At 36.8% G+C, this 21373-nt stretch overlaps 1 protein-coding gene across 1 annotated transcript; it reads right to left on the bottom strand.

The window, feature by feature from the left end:
* Positions 1 to 233: 233 nt before the first annotated feature.
* Positions 234 to 20340, bottom strand: LOC307133362 (cell adhesion molecule CEACAM5). The gene is made up of 10 exons (XM_079828422.1): positions 20220 to 20340; positions 19983 to 20039; positions 19206 to 19490; positions 18319 to 18600; positions 14278 to 14541; positions 9422 to 9700; positions 7881 to 8135; positions 6893 to 7013; positions 3309 to 3353; positions 234 to 2771 (listed from the first exon to the last, which is right to left on the bottom strand). The coding sequence occupies exons 1-9, from the start codon at positions 20266 to 20268 to the stop codon at positions 3335 to 3337; spliced, it is 1611 nt and encodes a 536-aa protein (XP_079684548.1). The 5' UTR covers positions 20269 to 20340; the 3' UTR covers positions 234 to 2771; positions 3309 to 3334.
* Positions 20341 to 21373: the final 1033 nt, after the last annotated feature.

Genomic DNA, 21373 nt, shown 5'->3' with positions numbered 1-21373 from the left:
TTAGCAATTAAAGAAAATCAGTTGATCAGTTTTACTGGTAGTCCACTGTATGAAGAGTTTTTGGATATAATATGTCACAGTTTACTTTATTTTTGCATAAATTAACTATAGTGTCCTGCACACACTAGTAAAAAATGATATCTGGTGTCTGAATCATTTTTGGTTTGACTGTATATATATATATATATAAAAAACATAAACACAAGAAAATGTGCACATTTATGTACACAAAACACTTTCACGTTAAGATATCATTTATTTATGGAGGCCTCAAAGAAATCTTACTAAAATGGGTGTAGAAAACAGATCAAATTTAATTACAACAAGTTTTACAATAATCATGTTTCTTCTTATTCAGTGAATGACACAAAAAAATGGGGCAGTTCAAACATTCTTTTTTTAAACACATAACAGTTACATAAAAGCGAAACATTTGAAAATAAATTATATTAAAAGCAACATTGAAAAATAAAAAACATGACCGCAATGGGAATATAAACACCTTGTAAACAAAACCTGAGAACATGTTGATTGGAACGCACCACTGCGTGCGCATATGATGTATTTTACTCACAAATATCCAGTGCTTTGCCTCACAAAAGAAACAGAAAAAAATTACAACAGGGCCCAAATTGTTAACTTCAAATAACTTTAAAGCACTGAACAAAAAATGTTGTGCACAACGAGGAGAATCCCTTTAATGGACATTATCCAATTAAATTTCAAATTCTATCTAGCCTATATGAAAACATTTCACATTTGATAAAACACCTAATATAATCTTTTACAAAGCACGCAAGGATAAGACGTCTCCATCTAAACCCTGTCAAATGATGAGTCAAGGACGTCTGTCTCCACACTGTGGCACAGTACAAACTAACCGTTAACTCAGTGTATCTGTGGTCAGACTCATATGATTACGGGTGTCTCCATGCAAACAGCCCAAACCACTAAAAGCACACGCAGGCTGCCGGAGATAAAACTGTCTACAGGTTTGCAAGGAGTTATAAAGCTCAGCATTGTATGATATTTGTGTTTTAATGCTAAAATGTACAAATGTATTTAATAAATGTGTGTTAGTGTATATTTGTTGTCGATTTGCACATACATATACGTTAAGATTGTTTTGGCTGGCGCTTACATACATATAGAGTTGGAAAAATTATGTGAAAAGTGTGGGCGGGGACATATTGTATTTTAAAAACGTATCAGCTTAGCTCGTGACATTGTTCACCCAGTCGTCCTTGCTGAAGTGGGTGCTAAACATTTGCATGTTTGCTTGTTTTTTCTTCAAATATATGTTGAAACTAATGCGGCTTCATTAAATACACTTTTCAAACTGAAAATATATTCCACTTAAATACCCCCAAAAATATTACAAAATGTATTTCAAGGGTCAACAAAATATATTTCCTATATTTTGACTGAAAATATACAAAAAATGGCCCAAAATAAGAGCTAAAATTAACTATAACTTATCAAAAATATATTTACTGTATTTTATTTCATTTAGCAATTTTTTGTACATTTTGAAATACATTTTAAAATATATCTGAATATTTATGGGAGCAGAGGTTTCTGTGGCCATAACTCCTAAAACAAACTGAGGGGATAAACCTCGAAATTTCAAAAAATGAATGGGACATACATCTCTATCTAGAGAGATCTGATCAACATCAAAAGGATCACTACTTTGGTCAAAGAGCAACATGCTTACAAACATTAAAAGAATTATGATCAGATATCTGTTGATAAGAAGAAAAACAAATTCTCACATACTGGAACAAAATAAGCAACTTAAGCATATTCACACAAATACTTTTCAGTTTTAAACTTCAGACGTTTCTGTGTGTCAACGCAAGGTGATTTTTAAAATGGGCCTGTTTTAGAACATGAATCCATTGGAATCCTGATTACAGCAGGACGAATCTTTGTGGGGGACAGAGTAGCAATTTCGCTGCAAAACTGTGGTATGTCGTTGTCCGCAGAAATGCATTTTTTTCTTCCCGCTTCTCAGTTCAAGCATGTTGGAGCTTGCCTTACTTTTAAAATACAATGTGTATGGCTCACTAAGAGACACAGAAAGAGATGAGGGTTTAAAAAAAGTAGCTAAAGGTGTTAAGAAGCTTAAAGCATACATCTGATCTCCAAAGCATGCTTTGCCACGAATTACTTCCCATCGACAACTCAACAATGCCTTCGGCTTCGGGTTAAGTCGGCCCCACATATCTTCATTGCCTTGGGACTTCTGAGCATGCTGAACAGGTCTTAAAATTGCAAAGTTTCAGTGCCTTGTGAGTGCGTTGAGATCTCAAACACGTGACGGTCTCGTCACCCCTCAGTGCATTTCAGGGTGGATTTCGCTACCCAAAACAGAGCTCTTTCAAAATGACCTCTGAGACGTCAAGCCCGGACGACCGACCTGTCGGTTTAGGGTCAGATGAAGGATTGAGAGGGTGATGGAGGCTGTATCATGTTTCTTGAGGAACAAAGGAAGCTGTCCACTTCAGCCAAGGGAAGGAAGAGATGAAGATAAAGGTAAACAGGTCTCGCTCGTCCTCTATCGTGTCCTTAGGACTGGGGTACGTTTGCACAGGATAAAAGGATATAAAAAAAAACAATGGACATTTAAACAAGTTTAGCTCCTGAAAGGGCCAAACCTGCAGGTGTATGTCAGTTGTGAAGGCAGTTTTTCCAGTTGCCTTGATAGAGAGCTTTTGCAGATAAAAAAGACTGATAAATGGCTGAAGGGTTGGTCTTGAAGATATGCTCTGGGGAAGAGATGTACATGATATCAACATAAAGGATTTGTGAGTGGAAAAAAATGCTAACAGACTGAGAGCACACCGATGGCAAAGCTACACCCATTCCAACGCTTAACATTCACCATTTGCCATTAAAGGGACATGTCGCTGAGAGTAAAACAGGCTCCCATTGCAGAAAGCTACCCACACCCATCAAACAGACAAGAAAACAAGTTTTCTTGCAACAGCCACTCCTTGTTAGTCAGATTGAAGCATATCCCTCCTTTCTTTTCAAGAAAAAGTCAAGCATATCTTGCGAAAGTGTACAGAGTAAAGTCGGACACTTAATCAATGCATGCTGCCAAAACCAACACTGATATGTGATGAGGAAGCCTTTTGAAAGTCAGCCTGGACGTATCATGCAGGTTACAGAAAAGCCAGTGTCAATAGCCTGAAGTCAATGCATAGAGCTAGCAAGGAAAACAATAAGAAAAAGCTAAATTAATAATGTTAGCCTGTTGTTCCGAAACAAAAGATGCTATGCACCACTAGAGGAAGACTTACCAGGTCACCTCACTGCAGGTCGTGCTCTAATATGGAGATGGAATACTAAAACAAAAAGAAAAAAATTTATAATTGATAGAAGGAAATAATTACATCACAAGATGAGGAAAGAATGGGGTGTAGTCAGCATAGGTAAACATGGGAACAATGACATTGCCTAACTAAATATGACCTCATTAGTGACTTTACTCGCCAAGAGGCATAAAGATATATCACAGTCTGAAGCACACACATGATGCCTAGGTAGTGCTGTCTAGGTAGGCGGCTCACAATTTTTTGGAACACAGCCAATGCTATTGGCTTACATAGGTTGCTGCACAAGCATTGAAGACAAAAAACCTGTAAGTTACTAACTAATTACACATATTATGCTCTTCTCTGGTAATGTAATTACATAGGGAACCATATATATTCCTGCAACAATACATTTCTGTTCCAGTGACCAAAAAAATATCTGAACAATTTATGCTATGACAAATAGGTCAAACGCTCATAGCGTTTGTGAGACTTCATTGACATGCATGACAGATAACAGAGCAAAATAAGCAGGCAAACGTCAGACAGTTGTGCAAGGCTGAAACTGCAGCAGACATTTTCAGGGTAAGAAGTGAGACAGAGACAGACATGTGTGGACATGACTAACATTCCAACTATATTCCCAATTATCTCCTTTTAATTCTCCTTCTGATTCTTTCATAAAGCTACAAGAGAGATTTGGATTAAAATATTAATTATATACTGATTAAATGTAGGTAATTATGTCATTTTATGATATATTTTTTAACCTGAAATAGAAAAAAAAACATTATAGAGATTGACAGAGAGTGAAAGAAAAATGCATGGTGAAAAAAATTAAAGAGATGTTCTTCACAAATGTGGCTAATTGAACTGTATCTATTGTCAAAAACATGTAAGACACACAAAATAACCTATTAATGAAAATATCTAATAAAGACATTAACATTTCCAGGTTGTCTAAAAGAGGAAATGAACTATGGTTATCTATGACAGACATCAGAAAACAAATGAAGGGGAATCATGCCTTCACTACCTCCCAAGATGCATTTGTCACAGTGAAAAATTTGAGTTACTTTCAGTTTAAGATCTGATCCGTTTCTATAGAAAGACTCTTGACTTTGACAGAAACAAATGCAATGTATGGAGGATAATGAGATCATTGATGTGACACACCTATACCTGGGAAGTTTTGCATGCTGCGTGCGTGTGCGTGTGTGTGTATGTATGTATGTATGTATGTATGTGTGTGTGTGTTTCTATGAGTGTGTAGACAAGTGTTTGCTAGCTTCTTATCAAATAAACATCTCTCTGTTAGACTAATCAGTTTCATTTGCATATGATATCCCTCAAAGCTTTGTTTTGCATTTCCAGTATTTCTTGTCCTGTCCATTTGCTACATGTGCTATCAAAATTCATTTAGGTAGGAACATTTAGGAAGCCTTCTATGAAATAGAAGATATGAAAAAAAAAAATTTTGATACTTCGATTAGCTATCAGATTTTTGACTAAACAAGATAGGCTTTTCTGTGCACTATCATCTGTCTGATTAAATAAATGTCAAACTTTTTCCAAACTAAATGAAAAAAACATGGTCCTCCAGTTTCTTTATCTCTCTTCATGAGGTAGAATTCCATGTTGTTGTCTACATTGAGACTCAGACCCTTTGAGCATTTGGTGGTAAAATGAAGAGAAGAGAAGAGAAGAGAAGAGAAGAGAAGAGAAGAGAAGAGAAGAGAAGAGAAGAGAAGAGAAGAGAAGAGGAAGAGAAGAGAAAGAGAGAGAAGAGAAGAGAAGAAGAGAAGAGAAGAGAAGAGAAGAGAAGAGAAGAGAAGAGAAGAGAAGAGAAGAGAAGAGAAGAGAAGAGAAGAGAAGAGAAGAGAAGAGAAGAGAAGAGAAGAGAAGAGAAGAGAAGAGAAGAGAAGAGAAGAGAAGAGAAGAGAAGAGAAAAGAGAGAGAAGAGAAGAGAAGAGAAGAGATAAAGATGTCCTTAGAAATGGTCCATAAAGGAATAGTTAACCCAAAAATAAAAATTATTTCATTATTTAGCCCAATGTTATTCCAAAATTCCTGAATATGATGTCATAGTACACTTTTTGTTCCTCTTTGGGTTTGGAACAGGTTTTGGAACAACATGAGAGTGTTGTATTTTCACGAGAACTATTCCTTTAACAGCACATACACTACCATTCAAAAGTATACTTTTATTCAGTAAGTATTAAATTGATCAAATGTGACTGTGAAGACATTGATAATGTTACAAAACATTTCCATTTAAAAATGCTGTGTGACACATATTTTAAAATGTAAAACTATTTACTGTATTTTGATCTAATAAATGCAGCCTTGGTAAGCAGAAGAGAATTACTATTAAAAAAAAACTTAGGTGTGTATAAACTTGTGTGATTACATTATCAAGCACAAGTGCTAAACTAAGTTGAGTTGCATACCATGGACAAGACTGAACAATTTTAGCGCTGTCTCACCACATTAACATCACTATAAAAGATTGAAGTTACAAAAGAACGATCAACCAGTGATTCTTGGATAAACAGAAAAAAAAGTCTTAATTTCGTTTTAAAGTGCCCCTTCAGCAAATAACAGTGAATGGAAAGGAATCAGCAAGTGACAGAGCGCATCATATCCTCTCTGACAGTCATGTCTTACAACACATGGGTTGTCTGAAGGTCTACTGATTGACATAGGCATGTCTCATGTTACTAAAGCCACCTCCATTTCCTGTGAGGTCAAAATGTTAAGTGGTGAAGTTATTTGCACTGTGCAATTAAGAACTGTCGTTTCATGATTAGGTTTACACGTCTGATGAAGCAGACATTTAGTAAAGATCATCAAGCTTTGAATGTGAAGAAAGAGAAGTAAAGGACTAATGACAGCCTTTGTGGCACAATGTTGATTACCATACAAAATCATTTCAAATTATTTGTTTTATTTGCTATTTGGGTTCATGCTAGATTATTGCATCATTGGCTAAGCAACATGCCAACTCCAAACACTGGTCCAGTTTACTTCCACTGTAAACTTACTACTGTACATGTGACTTTTGCTTTAAAAAAAGCACAAGTGGTAAATGTTTGGACTATCAATATTAAAGGGATAGTTCAACCAAAAATGTTACTTCTGTAATCAATTACTCAGCCTCAAATTGCTCCAAACCTTAGATATTTTGAAGAATATGGGTAACCAAACAGTTGATGGTCCCCATTGACTTCCATAGTTTTTTGTTTTTTTTACCATTCTATGGAAGTCAATGGGGAAACAGAAACTGTTTGGTTGCCCATATTCTTCAAAATACCTAAGACATTCATACAGGTTTGGAGCAACTTGAAGGTTGAACTTTGCCTTTAATCCACAAATGCTGTAAAGAAAGCTTAACTTGTATTGAAACCAGCACATTCCTTTAAAAGGTGGCCAGATTACACCCATATAAACAAAAGACAAAAACAATTGCTTTAAACCTCTGCAGCTAACAAACACATTATCTATGCATGTTTTGGATACCCATATTTCTGAATGTGACGAGAGGGGAGAGGAATGAATTTTGGACTCACTCTGTGCCTGATTTTTTCTTGCGCTTTATAATACAAGCGATGATGATCACAGCCACAAGCACAGCAATTACAATTCCAGCAATGGCTCCTCCAGATAGGCCCTCGTCTACCGCACCAATCTCTGCAAAACATGATGGCGTGGTTAGCTTATTATAGACAAAAACATACATACACTACATCATGAAATGAACAAGTGAAAACGGTATTGCTATACATAATGCACACACACACACACACACACACACACACACACACACACACACACACACACACACATTATATATATATATATATATATATATATATATACACACATACAAACACATGTATATATGCATGCATATATTTAAGAGAGAGAGAGAGAGAGAGAGAGAGAGAGAGAGAGAGAGAGAGAGAGAGAATACAATGAATTGAATGCAAAATTATTGAAATTAAATTTGAATTTGAAATTTTACTTGATATTCACTACGAATAAAACGGTTCATTGATTGTGGCACTGAAATAATCATAGATTAATATAATTGTGTTAAAAATTCTGTTAATCCAGCACATTATACTAGCCGAATAATACGCCTGGCTGGTATATCTGTCTAGATATTCCAGATGGTTCTAGATATTAAGTAACACATAAAAGTGGCAGGGACACTTAGTGGCCTACAGTATACAAGTAAAGTCAAAATTGCACAAGATTGGATAAATACGACTAATATAATATGATATAATATACATCATATTATATATAAAAAGATATAATATAATTAAATAGTTATACTATAATATAATGTGAATATTAACTTATATATAAATATAAAAATATTATTTACTTAAATATTATTTAATGGATCAGTCTTGCCAATGTATGAGTATATAAATTGTCAGTATTGCATTTGAATCACAACTCAAAATTAGCATTAATTGGCATAGTGGCCTATTTGTGAGCTGAAAACAGTAATAAAATCTTGAATGAAAAATGCTGAGTCACGTTTACCTGTCACTGCGAGTTTGTGTGTCGTGTTCATCGCCATTCCCGTGATTGGGTTGATTGCCTTGCAGGTGTAAGTGCCACTGTCTGTGGCTTTGGCCTTTTCAATAACATAGCGAGCCTGACTGTAGTTCATCACTGTGTCGTTGAGTTTCCATGTGTACGTACTGGGGGGGACAGACTCAGCAGCGCATAAAATCTCTGTACTCTCTTCAAACTTCACCGCTTTCTTTGCATTAATCTTCACGTTCTCTGGACCGTCTGAGAGATATCAGAGAGATTGGCTCAGTTAGGGAGGTCACATTTACATTAGATTAAAAGCAAACAAACTGTCTGTAACAATAAAAGAAGAAAGGAAACCGCCACCATTTGCAAACAAGAAAGGCGAATGTTTAGACAAGACAACAACAGAGAAGTGATACACAAATAACCGTGTCCTAAGCAGACACGACAAGTGAAATATTGAACATGCTTCATTTTCAACAATGGATATAACAGGTGGATTGTTTTTATCATTGAGATGAATTAACAGAAAAAGAATATAAAAAAATATTATTGAATATAGTATTAAAATAAATTACGCCCCGGTTCCATAGGCAAGCCTTAGATTAAGCCAGGATTAGGCATTAGTTCAATTAGGACATTTAAGTAACTTTTATAAACATGCCTTAGAAAAAAACATTACTGGTGCGCTTGAGACAAAACAATGGCACTGACAGATTTTAAGTTGCTTTCAGTTAAAACAGCTCAAAGATGCATTTTAGTCTGGTGACTAAAGAACTGGTGTAGATTAACAATTATTACCTAATAGCCTTTCTCTTAACCCTAGAATGCATAAAGGGGGTCAAATTGACCAGTTTTCATTTCCTATGGAATATTGAATCAACACGTATTTTTGTAACAGTCATGAAGATCTTCGTTCAATGTAGAACCTATTCAGACTATTCATGCGATTTCAGATGCAGTAAGACAGCTGAAGGCCCAATCAAAGGAAGAGGTGCAAACTCTGCCCAAAGGTTATGCGTATAAAGGTGCAAATATTATGTGAAACATTCAGTCTCTGTCTGAAAGGTTCATTTTCACATGGTCTGTGAGAAATGTGGAGAGTGAAGGTTCAGATTTGAATATACAGTAGATTTAAATTAGTTTAGGAATTGTTAACAAACAGTACAACTGCATTTTTAAAATGAAAACCATTCATTCCAATACGGGTCCTTTGACCCACTTTATGCATTTGTGTAGGTTTTTTGGTTCATGCACTGTTGGGTTAAAAATAAAGCTTCCAAAAGGTTTTTCACAGCGATGACACAGAAGAACCATTTGTGATTCCCCAAATAACCTTTGAGTGAACAATTCTTAAAAGAACGATTTTGTGCATTGAACAGGTTCCATGAATGCTAAAGGTTCTTCATGGACCCATCGATACCAATAAAGAACCTTTATTTTAAAGAGTGTATGTTAATTCCTGCACTCAATACAATGTAATAATATATTTACTGACCACATAGACAGTATTTCAATGAAACTATCCTCTCTTGGACACTTACAGTTGATCACCATCTTGTAGCTGGCTTCGTCTTGGTTCACTTTGTTCTTCAGTAGGCACTTGTAATCGCCCGCGTCTTCTTTAACAACTCGAACAATTGTCAGAGATTTTTTGTTGGCTGAAAGAAAGACGCGTTCACCAGCAATCAGAGGTTTGCTGTCCTTCAGCCAATCCACGCTTTCAGCTATACCGGCGGCTGGAGAGCAAGTGAGGTTGACTGTGCTGTTGCCAGCGATGAGAAGTGATGTGGAGCTGGAGATATTTGTTCCAGATAAGGCCTCTACAAGAACACAGCAAAAGAGAAGACAAAAAATAAGAAGCGATGCTTTCAGAGTATGGACCCTTACTGTCAATTATAAGGTGAGAATAAAGTTTAAAAAGTTTGGGTTTGGTAAGATTTTTAATTTAATTTTGTTTTTAAAAGAAGTTTTTCAGGAACAAAGTTCCAAAGAACACAATTTATTTGAAATATTTTGTAATCTTTTATTTAACGCACCCGTCATGAATAAAAGTGTAAATTTCTTGAAAAAAAAAAAAAAACACATCAAAAACATTTTGACCCAAAAATCAAGCACTCTGCATAGTCAAGCTCTGCTATCAGCTGATTGGAAATTCCAACCCTGCCCATATCAGCTGATCCGATTCCTATGCACTCAATTGGCAACTCTCAAACAGGGCGCCTTATTTAAGCGTAGCTTCAGTTCAATCTGCCTGCTTGGCTGCTTCTGCTGCACGCTGCTTTGCAACCCACCTCCTCCCCAGCTCCTCCTTAAACTGTGTTTAACTTAATCAATGTCATTCTGTTGTCAATGATGCATACTCTGTTCTAAATGGGGGATTTCGCTGCTCTCCCAGTTTAAAAAAATGGGAGGTTGTCCCCAGAATCTGCTGCTGTTCCCCGTCTTGGCTTTTAATGCAGCTCATGAAAAGGATGGGGAATTTAGAACAGAGCCATATCGCCAAATGTAAATTTTTTGCAAAATATGCCAATAAAAAGTTGACTAAAAGTTGTCTATGGGGTTTTTGACTTAAGTGGACCCGAATGAACTTTTTAATGGTAGTGTAAATCAAACTGTGATGGTCTTTTTAAATTTCATTCAGACAGTAGTTTTCTGTCTAAGTGGGCGATTCTTGGCTAGAAAAAGCAGTAAAGTTGACCATATATTATGTCAATATTCACAAGTCGATCTAACCACTTAAGATAATCTCTCACAGCAACTTCATTCACCACAGCACTTTTTGACCTCTCTTCTTCTCGTGCTATTATTCTCTTGTTTGTACAGGCATCATTACTGTGGAATGCACCCGTCTGAATCAGACTCATTGCATTCACCAAATACCTGCAACTATCATTCAGCACACTTTGTTTTCCTCCTCACTGCCTGTGTTTTTAGTTTCAGGTAAGACGCATGTAACAGCTGCAAATAAACTCTTTCAATTCAATTCTCGAGTAAACTTTGAGAAATGTATTTGTAACCCGAGAGAATTCTTGGTTTTAGATCTAATAAAAGCTGTTTGAGCTTTTTTGCATGAACGGTTTAGAATTAAAATTTTATACAAAATCAATGACACAAAAATGCTTTACAGTTACACCTTTAAGATGAATCCCGCACTGCCAGATCACTCCAAGCTGAAGTCGGTATTCTGCGACTGAAACCTAAGCCAAGCGGTACCAGCCCAAAACGTATGTGACATCAGACAGTTTGTATTCTGCTTTCTTTAGCTTGCTGGTTTCACACACACAGAAACACCTCGGGGGAAGATATGTAAGCCGCGCAAAATAAATCTGCCCTCAGTCAAAGAAAGCAGAACATGCCTGAAACTTCTACCCACTAACGTGGGCCGAGACAGACCTCAAGAGTAAAGCAGATGAACAGTTTCATCTTTTAAAAGCACTTGTAAGTCAGGAAGCCATTTTGAATAAAGACAAACAGCAGTTGCTATGTGAAATGAAAAGGGACACCTTTAATGCACCTTACACACCTTTTTCAGTGTACAATACAAGAGGTAGAGGCAACTTATCATGCAATTACAATTAATGGGGACTCAAGCTTTATAAATGATGAAAATGCAGCTTCAAATTACATCAAATTATAAAACTAGTTTATATGACCCGTGCATAAACGCTGCCTTCACATGCTACCGGAATTATCGTAAATACAAGTTTCCAAAGCAGAAATTGCACATGAACGCCCTCTGATGTCGTGTTGTTTACCACTGGGAAGTTCGGAAATAATTTTGATACCCAAATTCCCGAGATGGGCGTGCCATAAACTTTAAAAATGGTGGCGGGGAGAACTACTGCTGTGACAGTAGTTTGATTTATTAGTGTTTTCCCCAAAACAGATAGATCGTCTTGTCTTGTCATTCATGTGGTGCATATTAGCAATCATTTGAAGCGTATTGTATGTTTTATACACAACGAAAATACCCTGCATTTGACCGAAATTACAGATTCGGCAGAAAGCGGACTATCTGGATAGCATTGTAAATGTTTATAGGCCTATGGTTCTCAGTGCATGTGACACTACAAATAATGTTGGTTTTAATAAAATTTTCCAATAAATAGGCAAGAATAAACCTAAAGTCCTCAATGATTCCTGTTCATTCCAACAACAAAGCACTTGTTGCTTTTTCAACAAAGCACTTGAAAGCAACAAGCTCATAATCACGACTTCTGAAGTGGGAATTATGAAAGTCTTCTGAAGCCATATGATTGAAGACTGAAATTGAAACATCATTCACTGATTTAGCGAAAAAAACATTCAAACTAGTTTTGTGCACCAGATCAATTGATTCATTGAAAATGTCTATTGAACACACTAAGGAGAGCTAGGGGAGATAACAGCTTAAATTTATATCTGTTCCTCACTTTTCAGAAGACTTGGAATATAGTCTTATGGACTACATTTATGATACTTTCAGTGTTTCCCACACATAGACTAATTTGTGGCGGTGCACCACAGAATCAACACCGGCCGCCACATATTGCGTGTTTTTTTTAATGCTATTTAAAACGCGCATTCGTTCAGCTGCATTTCCTTTCCCTGCTCTCCCTCCGTCTCTCTGTCACTCACGCACGTCTCTCGCTCTCAAATGGCCAAACCTGCTTTTGATATGAAACAAAGTCTAAGCTTTTTAAAAAAAAGTTTAAATACGAAATTCAAACAATAAATAACGTTTTGGCGCTAATGTGGCATAACAGTTAAAGCTAGAGGCGTTGAAAAACAGAGTTGCAACATGCTCTCCTCTCCTGGCGGCGCGCGCGGTCACGTGGTTCACGGAGCTCTCAATAGTTCCAAACAAACCCACGCTGTGAATGGACAGACAGTTTCACTATACAGGTGTTTGCAGCAATTTTTAGTGTGCATTGATTATTACGTCAACCATTTACAGTATCACTTTATTATGGAGAGTGATGGAGATGCAACATTGTTAACATTAATGTTAATATTTTTCTTGTATTTAGCCCTCAGGTATTCCTTACTAATTGGTCACTCTCATACTCATTGGTGGTCAAATGTGACCATACACCTTAACTATTTTTCAATTAAATAAATGTTCTATATTTTAATAATATTTCTTGAATATTTTGAGGAGATCTTTTGGTACTAAATAGGCCTACTATGTGTGCAATAATTATGGTCCATTAATGCCCATTTAATGAATTAAAATATTTTTCTTCTAAAAAAATTCTTATTTATATTACAATTAGTATAGTAATTAAGGTTAAAATAGATAATTCCAATGCAAAGAGGCAAATTAGAGTAATTTTGTGGCTGGACAATAATACATTTAATTTGTAATGCCATGGTTTACCCACTATAGGTGCCTGTTTGGCTCTTTTATAAACATGTATCTGGTTGCTCCAAAAAGTATTGCAGATCATAACTGCTTACTTATTTTTAGGTTTTGCATTTGAATACATATTTAGACATGATCAAACACTAGATTTCTTTAGTTTAAATGTGAAATTTTAAAACGTTAATAACTTGCATCCTAATATTTTTAATGATACTTATATAAGTGAATATTTATGAATGCAAGCAAATATAATTTAACCCAAGAAAAGTTTAAAACAAATGTCCTTATATGTACAGTAGGCTATATACATATGAATTGATACTGAATCAAAATCGATCGAAATTGTGCCAATCACCAACCCCAAATACCCCCCCCCCCCCCCCAATTGGTTTATAATCTGTGGGAAACATTGTCTTTTGTGCCCTTCCGTAAGTTTGAAAGCCTCGGTTCCCACTCATTGTAACCGCTTTGGAAAGTGCAACCAGCAGCAATTCACCTTTTTTGTGTTCCATGGAAGAAATATAGTTATACGAGTTTGGGATAACATGAGGGCAAGTAAATGATGACTTGTCAGAATTGTCATTTCTGGGTAAACTAATCATTCAACATTTAACACAGAAATCAAGATTTCAGTTTTGCTTCCATTGTCCTTCTAGGCAAAGCTATTTGTTCCTCTTCCCAGAGAGCTACAATTTTTTTTTGAGTCCTTATCGCTCTTCTTGGCAATGAAAACACCATGGCAAAGCATGTCTATCTCTGTGCTGCTCCACTGCTTATCAAAAGATTTTAACGGATGTCTTAACTTTTAAGCATTTTCACAAGAATTCCTGAGTTAATAGCCTTGTAACATTATAAATGTCTTTACAGTCTCTTTTGATCAATTTAAGGCATCCTTGCTGAATAAATAAAAACGTACTGTCTCCAACTTTTCAATGGGAGTGTACGGAATGTCTTTGAATATATTAAAACTACTGTAATAGTAGCACTAGAGAAACAATGGAACTTCCGTTTGTATTCAAAGCATCGGTACACGACTTTAGGCTTTTGACTTACCCAAAACAGTCAGCAAAGCAACCGGTGAGGGAACGTTGCGGTTGGTCTTCGCATTGTAGGCCACACAGCTATAGTTGCCGCTGTGTTTTTCCTCTAAATTGGTTATGGTGATGTTGGCCTTCTGAAGCAGTTCTACACCGTTAAACATCCACCGGAGCTGAGCGGGAGGGTCAGAATCGGCTGAGCATGTGAGTGTTAAGTTAGAGCCTTTCTTAAGGAATGAATCAGTTGGAGTCTGCGTCATGGCGATTTTCTCAGGGCCATCTAGACACACAAGGACAAAAGGAGATGATGAAAAGAAGGCCAAGTAAAGGTTTATTAAAGTGCTTGCAGGGCAGCTATGTTTTCAGGATTCTTGACCAATTTAAGATTAAAGTCTTAAAACCTCCCATTCTTTTTTTTTTTTTTAAAGGAAATGCTATTGTAGTTTTTGACATAAAAGGCTCAACATGAAATAACCAGGAATTGAGTTTTCACCATGTTAGTTGTGCAACAGCATTTGACATCCTCCATTTTATTAAGATGCTGCAAATGTTATCTATAAATGAGGAGGATACATTTTGAGCAAAAGGATGTGGATATAGTCCAACTTTAGGCCAATGCATTCTATTACAACTCAAAAATGTTTTTAAAAAGATGTTAACATGGGCACAGCAAAAAATATGCACCGCAAAGGCGCTGCAAAGGGAGTATGTGTGAACCTGGTGACTCCGGAGACTGTGTTACTAGTAACTAGCCACTCGCATTTTACGCATTTTCACTGGCCACAATTTTGACATCGATACAATGGAGAAAAAACCTGCCCTATAGATTTTTTTATATTATCTCATAATTTGGTAGCAGGTATATTAGGCTGCTGTCACTTTAAGATCTGCCGCACAGATTCATTATACTGTTACACTTTTCTTTCTTAAATGTTTACGGTCATTTAAAACTGCGTTTACGTGAATACTCGCCAAGTGGCAAATCTCTTTTGAAGCCAACACAGACTGGCCGCCAGACACAGGCTCCCAAAGGGAGTCAATCACATAGTCCCCGAAGTTAAAATGCCCAACTTTACAGCAGAAAAAATATATATTTACGGCTAATTTTGCCATTCATGACAACTGTGAGGGGGAAGAATTTTATAACTCATCCATTTTAATTATATTAAGCCTTAAAGTTCTGCATAATTAAGGGCCTCAAGTGGCAAACTTGAGTGACAGGTCTATTGCCACTATGGTCGACCGCCTAGTCCCGCCTCTTTGCCCATTTTCAGCTATCCGGGACTGACCATAGACTGTAAAAGAAATGGACACAGCGACCCCATAGACTTCACGGAGAAAAAAATGAAGTCATGTAGAAGGACTCACTTCCTGATGGCTGAACGTACCGCGCAGCCTCAGACTGAGCTTGACGACGTAGATGTGACGTGAGCAACCTGTCTGACAGTGGCAAGTCTTCTAGTAGTTGTCCAAAGTGAAATCTGAATCACGTTGTTGAAATATTTTGTCCCGTTGCTTTTGGCTCTCTATGGGCTTCTACCAATGCCTCTCCCTTGACTTTATCGGATTTTATGCCTCCACGTCCCCCCGATTACCTCATAGACAGTAAAAGATTGCCTGCGAGCTTCTCCTCCTGTCTATACGTGACATTTCTCTACTATGCGCCGGTTGTCGCGTGGTTATGACGCGATAGTGTAAGATACAAGGTAATGGAGCCTTTTATACATTGTCGTGTTTCTTTAGAAATAAACAATGGACAAATGGAGTTAAACGCCTCAGATGTAAAGTTATTCACTGTCAAAGTGACGCCAAAATGAAGGGGAGTCAATGGGATGCTAACAGCAGGTGATGGCTTGGTTAGCAATGGCTGCCCCTATGGAAGGTACGCTTTCCAGGTGTAGGATTACCCCCTTGGGAGTGACGCACAGAGCCGCGCTGCCAAGATGGTGACGGCCGGCTCCGCCCACCTTAGGCTAAACCTACAGGTAACATCACGGACACTACGTCCATATTTTTTTACAGTATGATACTCGCCAAAACCAGCATTATGTATGCATTTGACTATCCTCTGGTGTTCTTTGGTAACTTTTGACAGAACATTTTTACGTTTATTTTTTTTATACTTCATCGGAATGGTTTGAAACTTGGTAAATGTTTTGGCACTTTCTGTGCGAACACAGAAAAAAAATCATGGACATGATTCGTAAAGGTTAAACGGTCCTGAACAAAATAGTCACACTAGTACTCCTCGTGGTGAAAAATGACTGCATTGGAAATTATTTGTAGATGAATTTCATCTAGTGGAAACTTTTGGTATTGCTCCCAAACAAAATCATAGCTCAAATTTATTGTTGTTGCAGTTTTAGAGTAAAACGTGTTTTGAAAATATTTCATGAGTTCACACTACATCAAATTAAATAGAGTAAAGATTATGCGTATTTGGCGTGCTGTCCGGGGGAGGGCTCCGGGCTCAGAATTTTGGCCCGAACCCAGAGTATCCCCCCGTGATAAAGATAGTCTAGAACTAGACTGTATTTTACTATGGATTGTGTTGACGTCTAATAAGAGTTTATTAAAATCAAAGTGAGGAGATGGGGTGGTGGAGGGATGCTAAAGTAAAAACGGTCAACGAAAGAAGGTAAATATGCTGTATATATACACCTCTTATTGTTGATTAAATCGATTGGCTTGATGTGCTCCACATGTGTTTAATTAGGTTTAATTATCTGAACGTGCTTCTCCCGAAATTTGTTTATAAAACATCACATATTTCATGTAAAAATCGAAAATAGTATTTTTGTGCATTTTTCATAATATCAAATTCTGTAATTTTTTAAAGTTCACTTTTTAAAACTTTTTTCACTTTTTTCAGCAATATTCTGCCAAGTGTCTTCTTTGAAAAGAGATCAAATTTAAGTCTGTGCTCTAAAGCATTCAAGAGTTACGACAGTTTAAGTTTTCTTTTTCAGGTCTATGCTCAAAAAGTGAATAAATGGATTATAACTACAGCATATATATAATTTAGTACCTTAAAATCCCCTAAAAATACAAAATATCAATACAAAACTTGCTGTTAGAGAGATGAGGGAGCGGGAAAACGCAGCTGGTACTGTATGTCAATTCTGCGGAAACTGAGTATTGGAAGCATTTCATATATTTTTGACGACATTACAATACACTTTATTATTATTTCAGATGCCTTTTTTTAAGACTAGAATTGAAACACATATATATTATATATAAAATCCAACTTGCCAAAGTGGCTAGTAGGAATGCCTGCGTTGTACGTCTTTGCTGAAATCCAGTGTTAATGTCAAGCCCTGAGTGCATTTGCTTTATGACCAAACCATGCACTTGCAAATGCTTTAAAAAAGGTTTGATCTGTTTGGAATGCAAAAGCACACATGCACACACAAACACTATTTTGAGTGTTTGCGCTGTTCACAGGCTTATTCATTAACAACCGTATTTTATCTAATCTCAAACTGCATTTTTTCCTGCACCTGCACCAGAACCTGTTTGAACTAGAAAGTATCTTCAGATCTCTGCTGTCATGATGTGTGCTTTCTAGTGCACACCATCTGCAGAGACAAATACTGCAGGCGGTAAAAACGAAAGACCATCTTAACGCATCTTCAGCAGGTTCAGTAAAGCTGTTAATTGGTCATTTTGCTATCTGTATGAGCAGAAATGTGTGAATTTATGTGTGAAAACACAATTCCATCATACTGTTTTAATAGAACAGTTCAGCCAAAAATTTAAAGTGTCATTATTTAAATTAATTTATATTCAATTAATTAAACAGTTTTTTTTTCCCTGTTGAACAATAACATAAAAAACGCATTAAGAAACTTCTGAATTTATACAATAGCGGAGTCATAGCTGAGCCTGCATGGAAAGTACTGCGTAAATGGGTTTTAAAAAGGCATCATATGGGTTTGGAACAACATGAGGGTGAGCAAATGAACATTTTGGGTGAACTGTTCCTTTAAGGCAAACAGTGCTTGTGTATTTATGTGTCAGACGGTACAATGTGTGGGTGTGATCAGGTACGTACAGCTCACAGTGAGATTGAAGGGAGCGCTCTTCCCTGACTCCAGTGCATTCTGTGCTATGCAGAAGATGGGTCCTCTTAGATCTGTACGGCGAACTTCGGTAATAGTTAGCTCATTGCCGGCTGTGTTCAGCTTGATATGCGTGTCATCCCCCACCAAAGTGACTGAACCATTCAACCACTTGTAAGTAAAGGAGCCTTTGGCAGAGCAGGTCAGAACTACGGTGCTGTCGAACTCAGTAGCTTCAGGGATATTGGACGAAATCTTGACGTCAGTTACTGGCTCTGGATAGAAGAGAAGAGAACCATGCATTGTGTTCATTCAGAAACATATTTTGCTTTTGCTTAGAGTTTCCCCAAGTAATAAAACCTTAGAGAAACCTGGGGTTAAGTGGCTTGCTCAAGGCATAATAGTGACAGGTCATGACTTGCTTCTTGGGAGATCCAACCAACAGCCTTTAGATAACCAACCCTGAGTTTTGACAACATATATTTTACATCTAGATCTCCAAGACAGACCAAAGATCTCTGTACGAGCTTGATTTCCAGTCACTGGATGAATGTCATTATAGTTAGTCATTTTGCAATCATAAGATTAAACCAAGTGACTCATCATCCCTATCCACTAGGGTTGTTGCAATCATATCATTCATCGTTCTATAAAGCCCAATGCAAACTCCATATTATCCACCCTATTAATCACTGTTTGTTTGTGAGATTGCTAAAGTTTATTGTAAGTATTCAGTAATGCTTTTAACAAACTTATGCAGGACTTAACCACAACCCTTCATCCCTCTAGTAAGACCTTCAACCACTAGTCTTCACTAACCCAGTTTCTCTAATGTTTCTTTAAATACCTGAAAAGAGTGCAGTTGATATGCAATACTTACCAAGAACCTCAAGATCAACCACTCCTGTCAGTGAGTCTCCCACATTAGTGACTATATTGAGAGTATATTCCCCTGCATCCTCCTTCATCAGCGGTCCGAGCTGAAGCTCACATGTCGACGTATTAAAGCTGATTCTGCTGGCATATGACGGATCGATTTTCTTGGTGTCCTTTGATGATATGTATGTGATTACTGTTACTATGCTTTGGCCGTTGTTGAATTTCCATGCTACAGTTAAATAATCCTCTGTCGAGGTGATTGATGTTTTGAAGGTTACATTTTTTCCTGGTTCAATGAGATGAGAAGAAATTTAGTTGAAAACTTCTGTTTTGAGAAATGTATCTTAGCATTTAATTAATTGTTTCATACCAACATAACAAATATTTCGATTTAAAGACATTTGATTTAATGAATAGATGGTGGTGCAAACATCTAAAGTAACGTTACTCAAAAACTATGCTTGCACTTTGAATACCTGTAAATACACAACAGCTTTACTACTTGTCACATGACAACAAAATGGCTTGGTTATGCCACACTGACTTTGATTTGGCAGACTTTAAATAGTAATAATAACAACATGTCCCTTTTTTTAAAAGAAATATTTAAAAAGGTGGAAAACTTCTAACGTTTAAGCTCTCCAGACAGTTACACCATCACTTTAAGACCAAAATGATTTTAAATTCGAAAACATAGACATTAATTATAGATCAGGCGTATATATAATATATATTTGTAGATCCCCACACACACACACCCACTCACTCACTCACTCACCTACAACGCCATTAGTTTTGTCGCTCAGAAGCGGGGTGGCCTGGGAACAGAATCCTCCTATAAGAGAACGATTTTGTTTTTTAAGTCAGGACACAGGTAACCTAAAGGGTAAACCTACACATTACGTCCCGGGGTAGGTACTGTTTTTAGCAAGACTTAAAATGAGATTTAGATCCACTTTTTTTTTTTAAAGTTTAAATTTGAAACGTTACACGGTTACCTATTTTAAGTACTTACCGAGAGCGGCCAAAATGAGCAAAGGAACCCTTAAATTATAGAAATCCATTATGTAAAGATGTGAATCCCTGCAGCGACAGACAAGAATGTGAGACGGTGTGACTTCTCTGTAAGAAAGAACTTGAGAAAATTCACGCGGACACACCCAACCAGTTTATCTGAAAACCCGCCCTGCTCTCTACCTGTACTGACTCTCTTCTGATGTCATACCTCCGGATGGAAGAAACTTACTGTACTGTCTGCAACATTACCCTCTTCATTTTTCATTGACATTTGTATTTCTTAATATATAAAAACAAAGCGTGCTTATTCGCATAAAATACTTAATAATGAATAAAACAATTAATTAATGTAAATAAATTGTTGGTACAAATAGCCTAACTTATCCAATACATTTTGGCTGTTAACATTGCAGTTAAAAAAACAAACAAAGTAAAAAATAAAATAAATAATAAGATGTGTCAAATGTAGAGATGAGGATCATGTACTTCTAGCTTCTACTGACGCCTAGTGTCAAAATTAGACATTTCATGCTTGCGCATGGGCGTAGCAAGGAAAGAAACAGCAGCCTACATTAGGAATAGTAATTGGTAATATGGAACTGACCTTAACATCATTAAAGGGATAGTTCACCCACAAATTTAATTACCTCATGATTTACTCCCCCTCAATGACATTCTTCTTCCAGAAGAATAAAATCAGAGTTATATTAAAACATGTCCAGGCTCTTCCAAGCTTTATAATGGCAGTAAATGGCAGCCCAAAATTTGAAAAAAAGTCCAAAAAAGTGTATCCATCCATTATAAAAGTAATCCATACAGCTCCAGGGGGTTAATAAAGGCCATCTGAAGCGAATTGATGGAGTTTTGTAAGAAAAATATCCATATTTAACACGTTATAAAGTAAAATGTCAAGCTTCTGACAGACCACCTTCTGTATAACTTACGGAAAAAGCGTAACTGGCGTGATGATGACATCAGACGTAGCGTAAACGTTTTGAACTGCATTGAACTCTGAGGCATTACACTTTCTTTGCAAGTTGTATACAGAAGGCGGTCAGCCGGAAGCTATATTTTACTTTATAACGTGTTAAATATGGATAATTTTCTTACACAAACCCATCAATTCGCTTCAGAAGGCCTTTATTAACCCCC

Source organism: Gobio gobio (genome assembly GCF_949357685.1).
Source record: "Gobio gobio genome assembly, chromosome: 11".
Classification (NCBI taxonomy): Eukaryota; Metazoa; Chordata; class Actinopteri; order Cypriniformes; family Gobionidae; genus Gobio; species Gobio gobio.
This window is presented reverse-complemented; position numbering and strand designations above follow the sequence as displayed.

What these genes read in the sequence shown, in the direction of transcription:
- LOC307133362 (XM_079828422.1), bottom strand. Translation starts at nt 20,268, where the DNA reads ATGGATTTCTATAATTTAAGGGTTCCTTTGCTCATTTTGGCCGCTCTC. An exon ending in TGCTTTGCTGACTGTTTTGG is followed by an intron (nt 9,701 to 14,277) that starts GTAAGTCAAAAG and finishes GTGTTCTTGTAG; the next exon opens with AGGCCTTATCTGGAACAAAT. An exon ending in ACACAAACTCGCAGTGACAG is followed by an intron (nt 7,014 to 7,880) that starts GTAAACGTGACT and finishes CATGTTTTGCAG; the next exon opens with AGATTGGTGCGGTAGACGAG.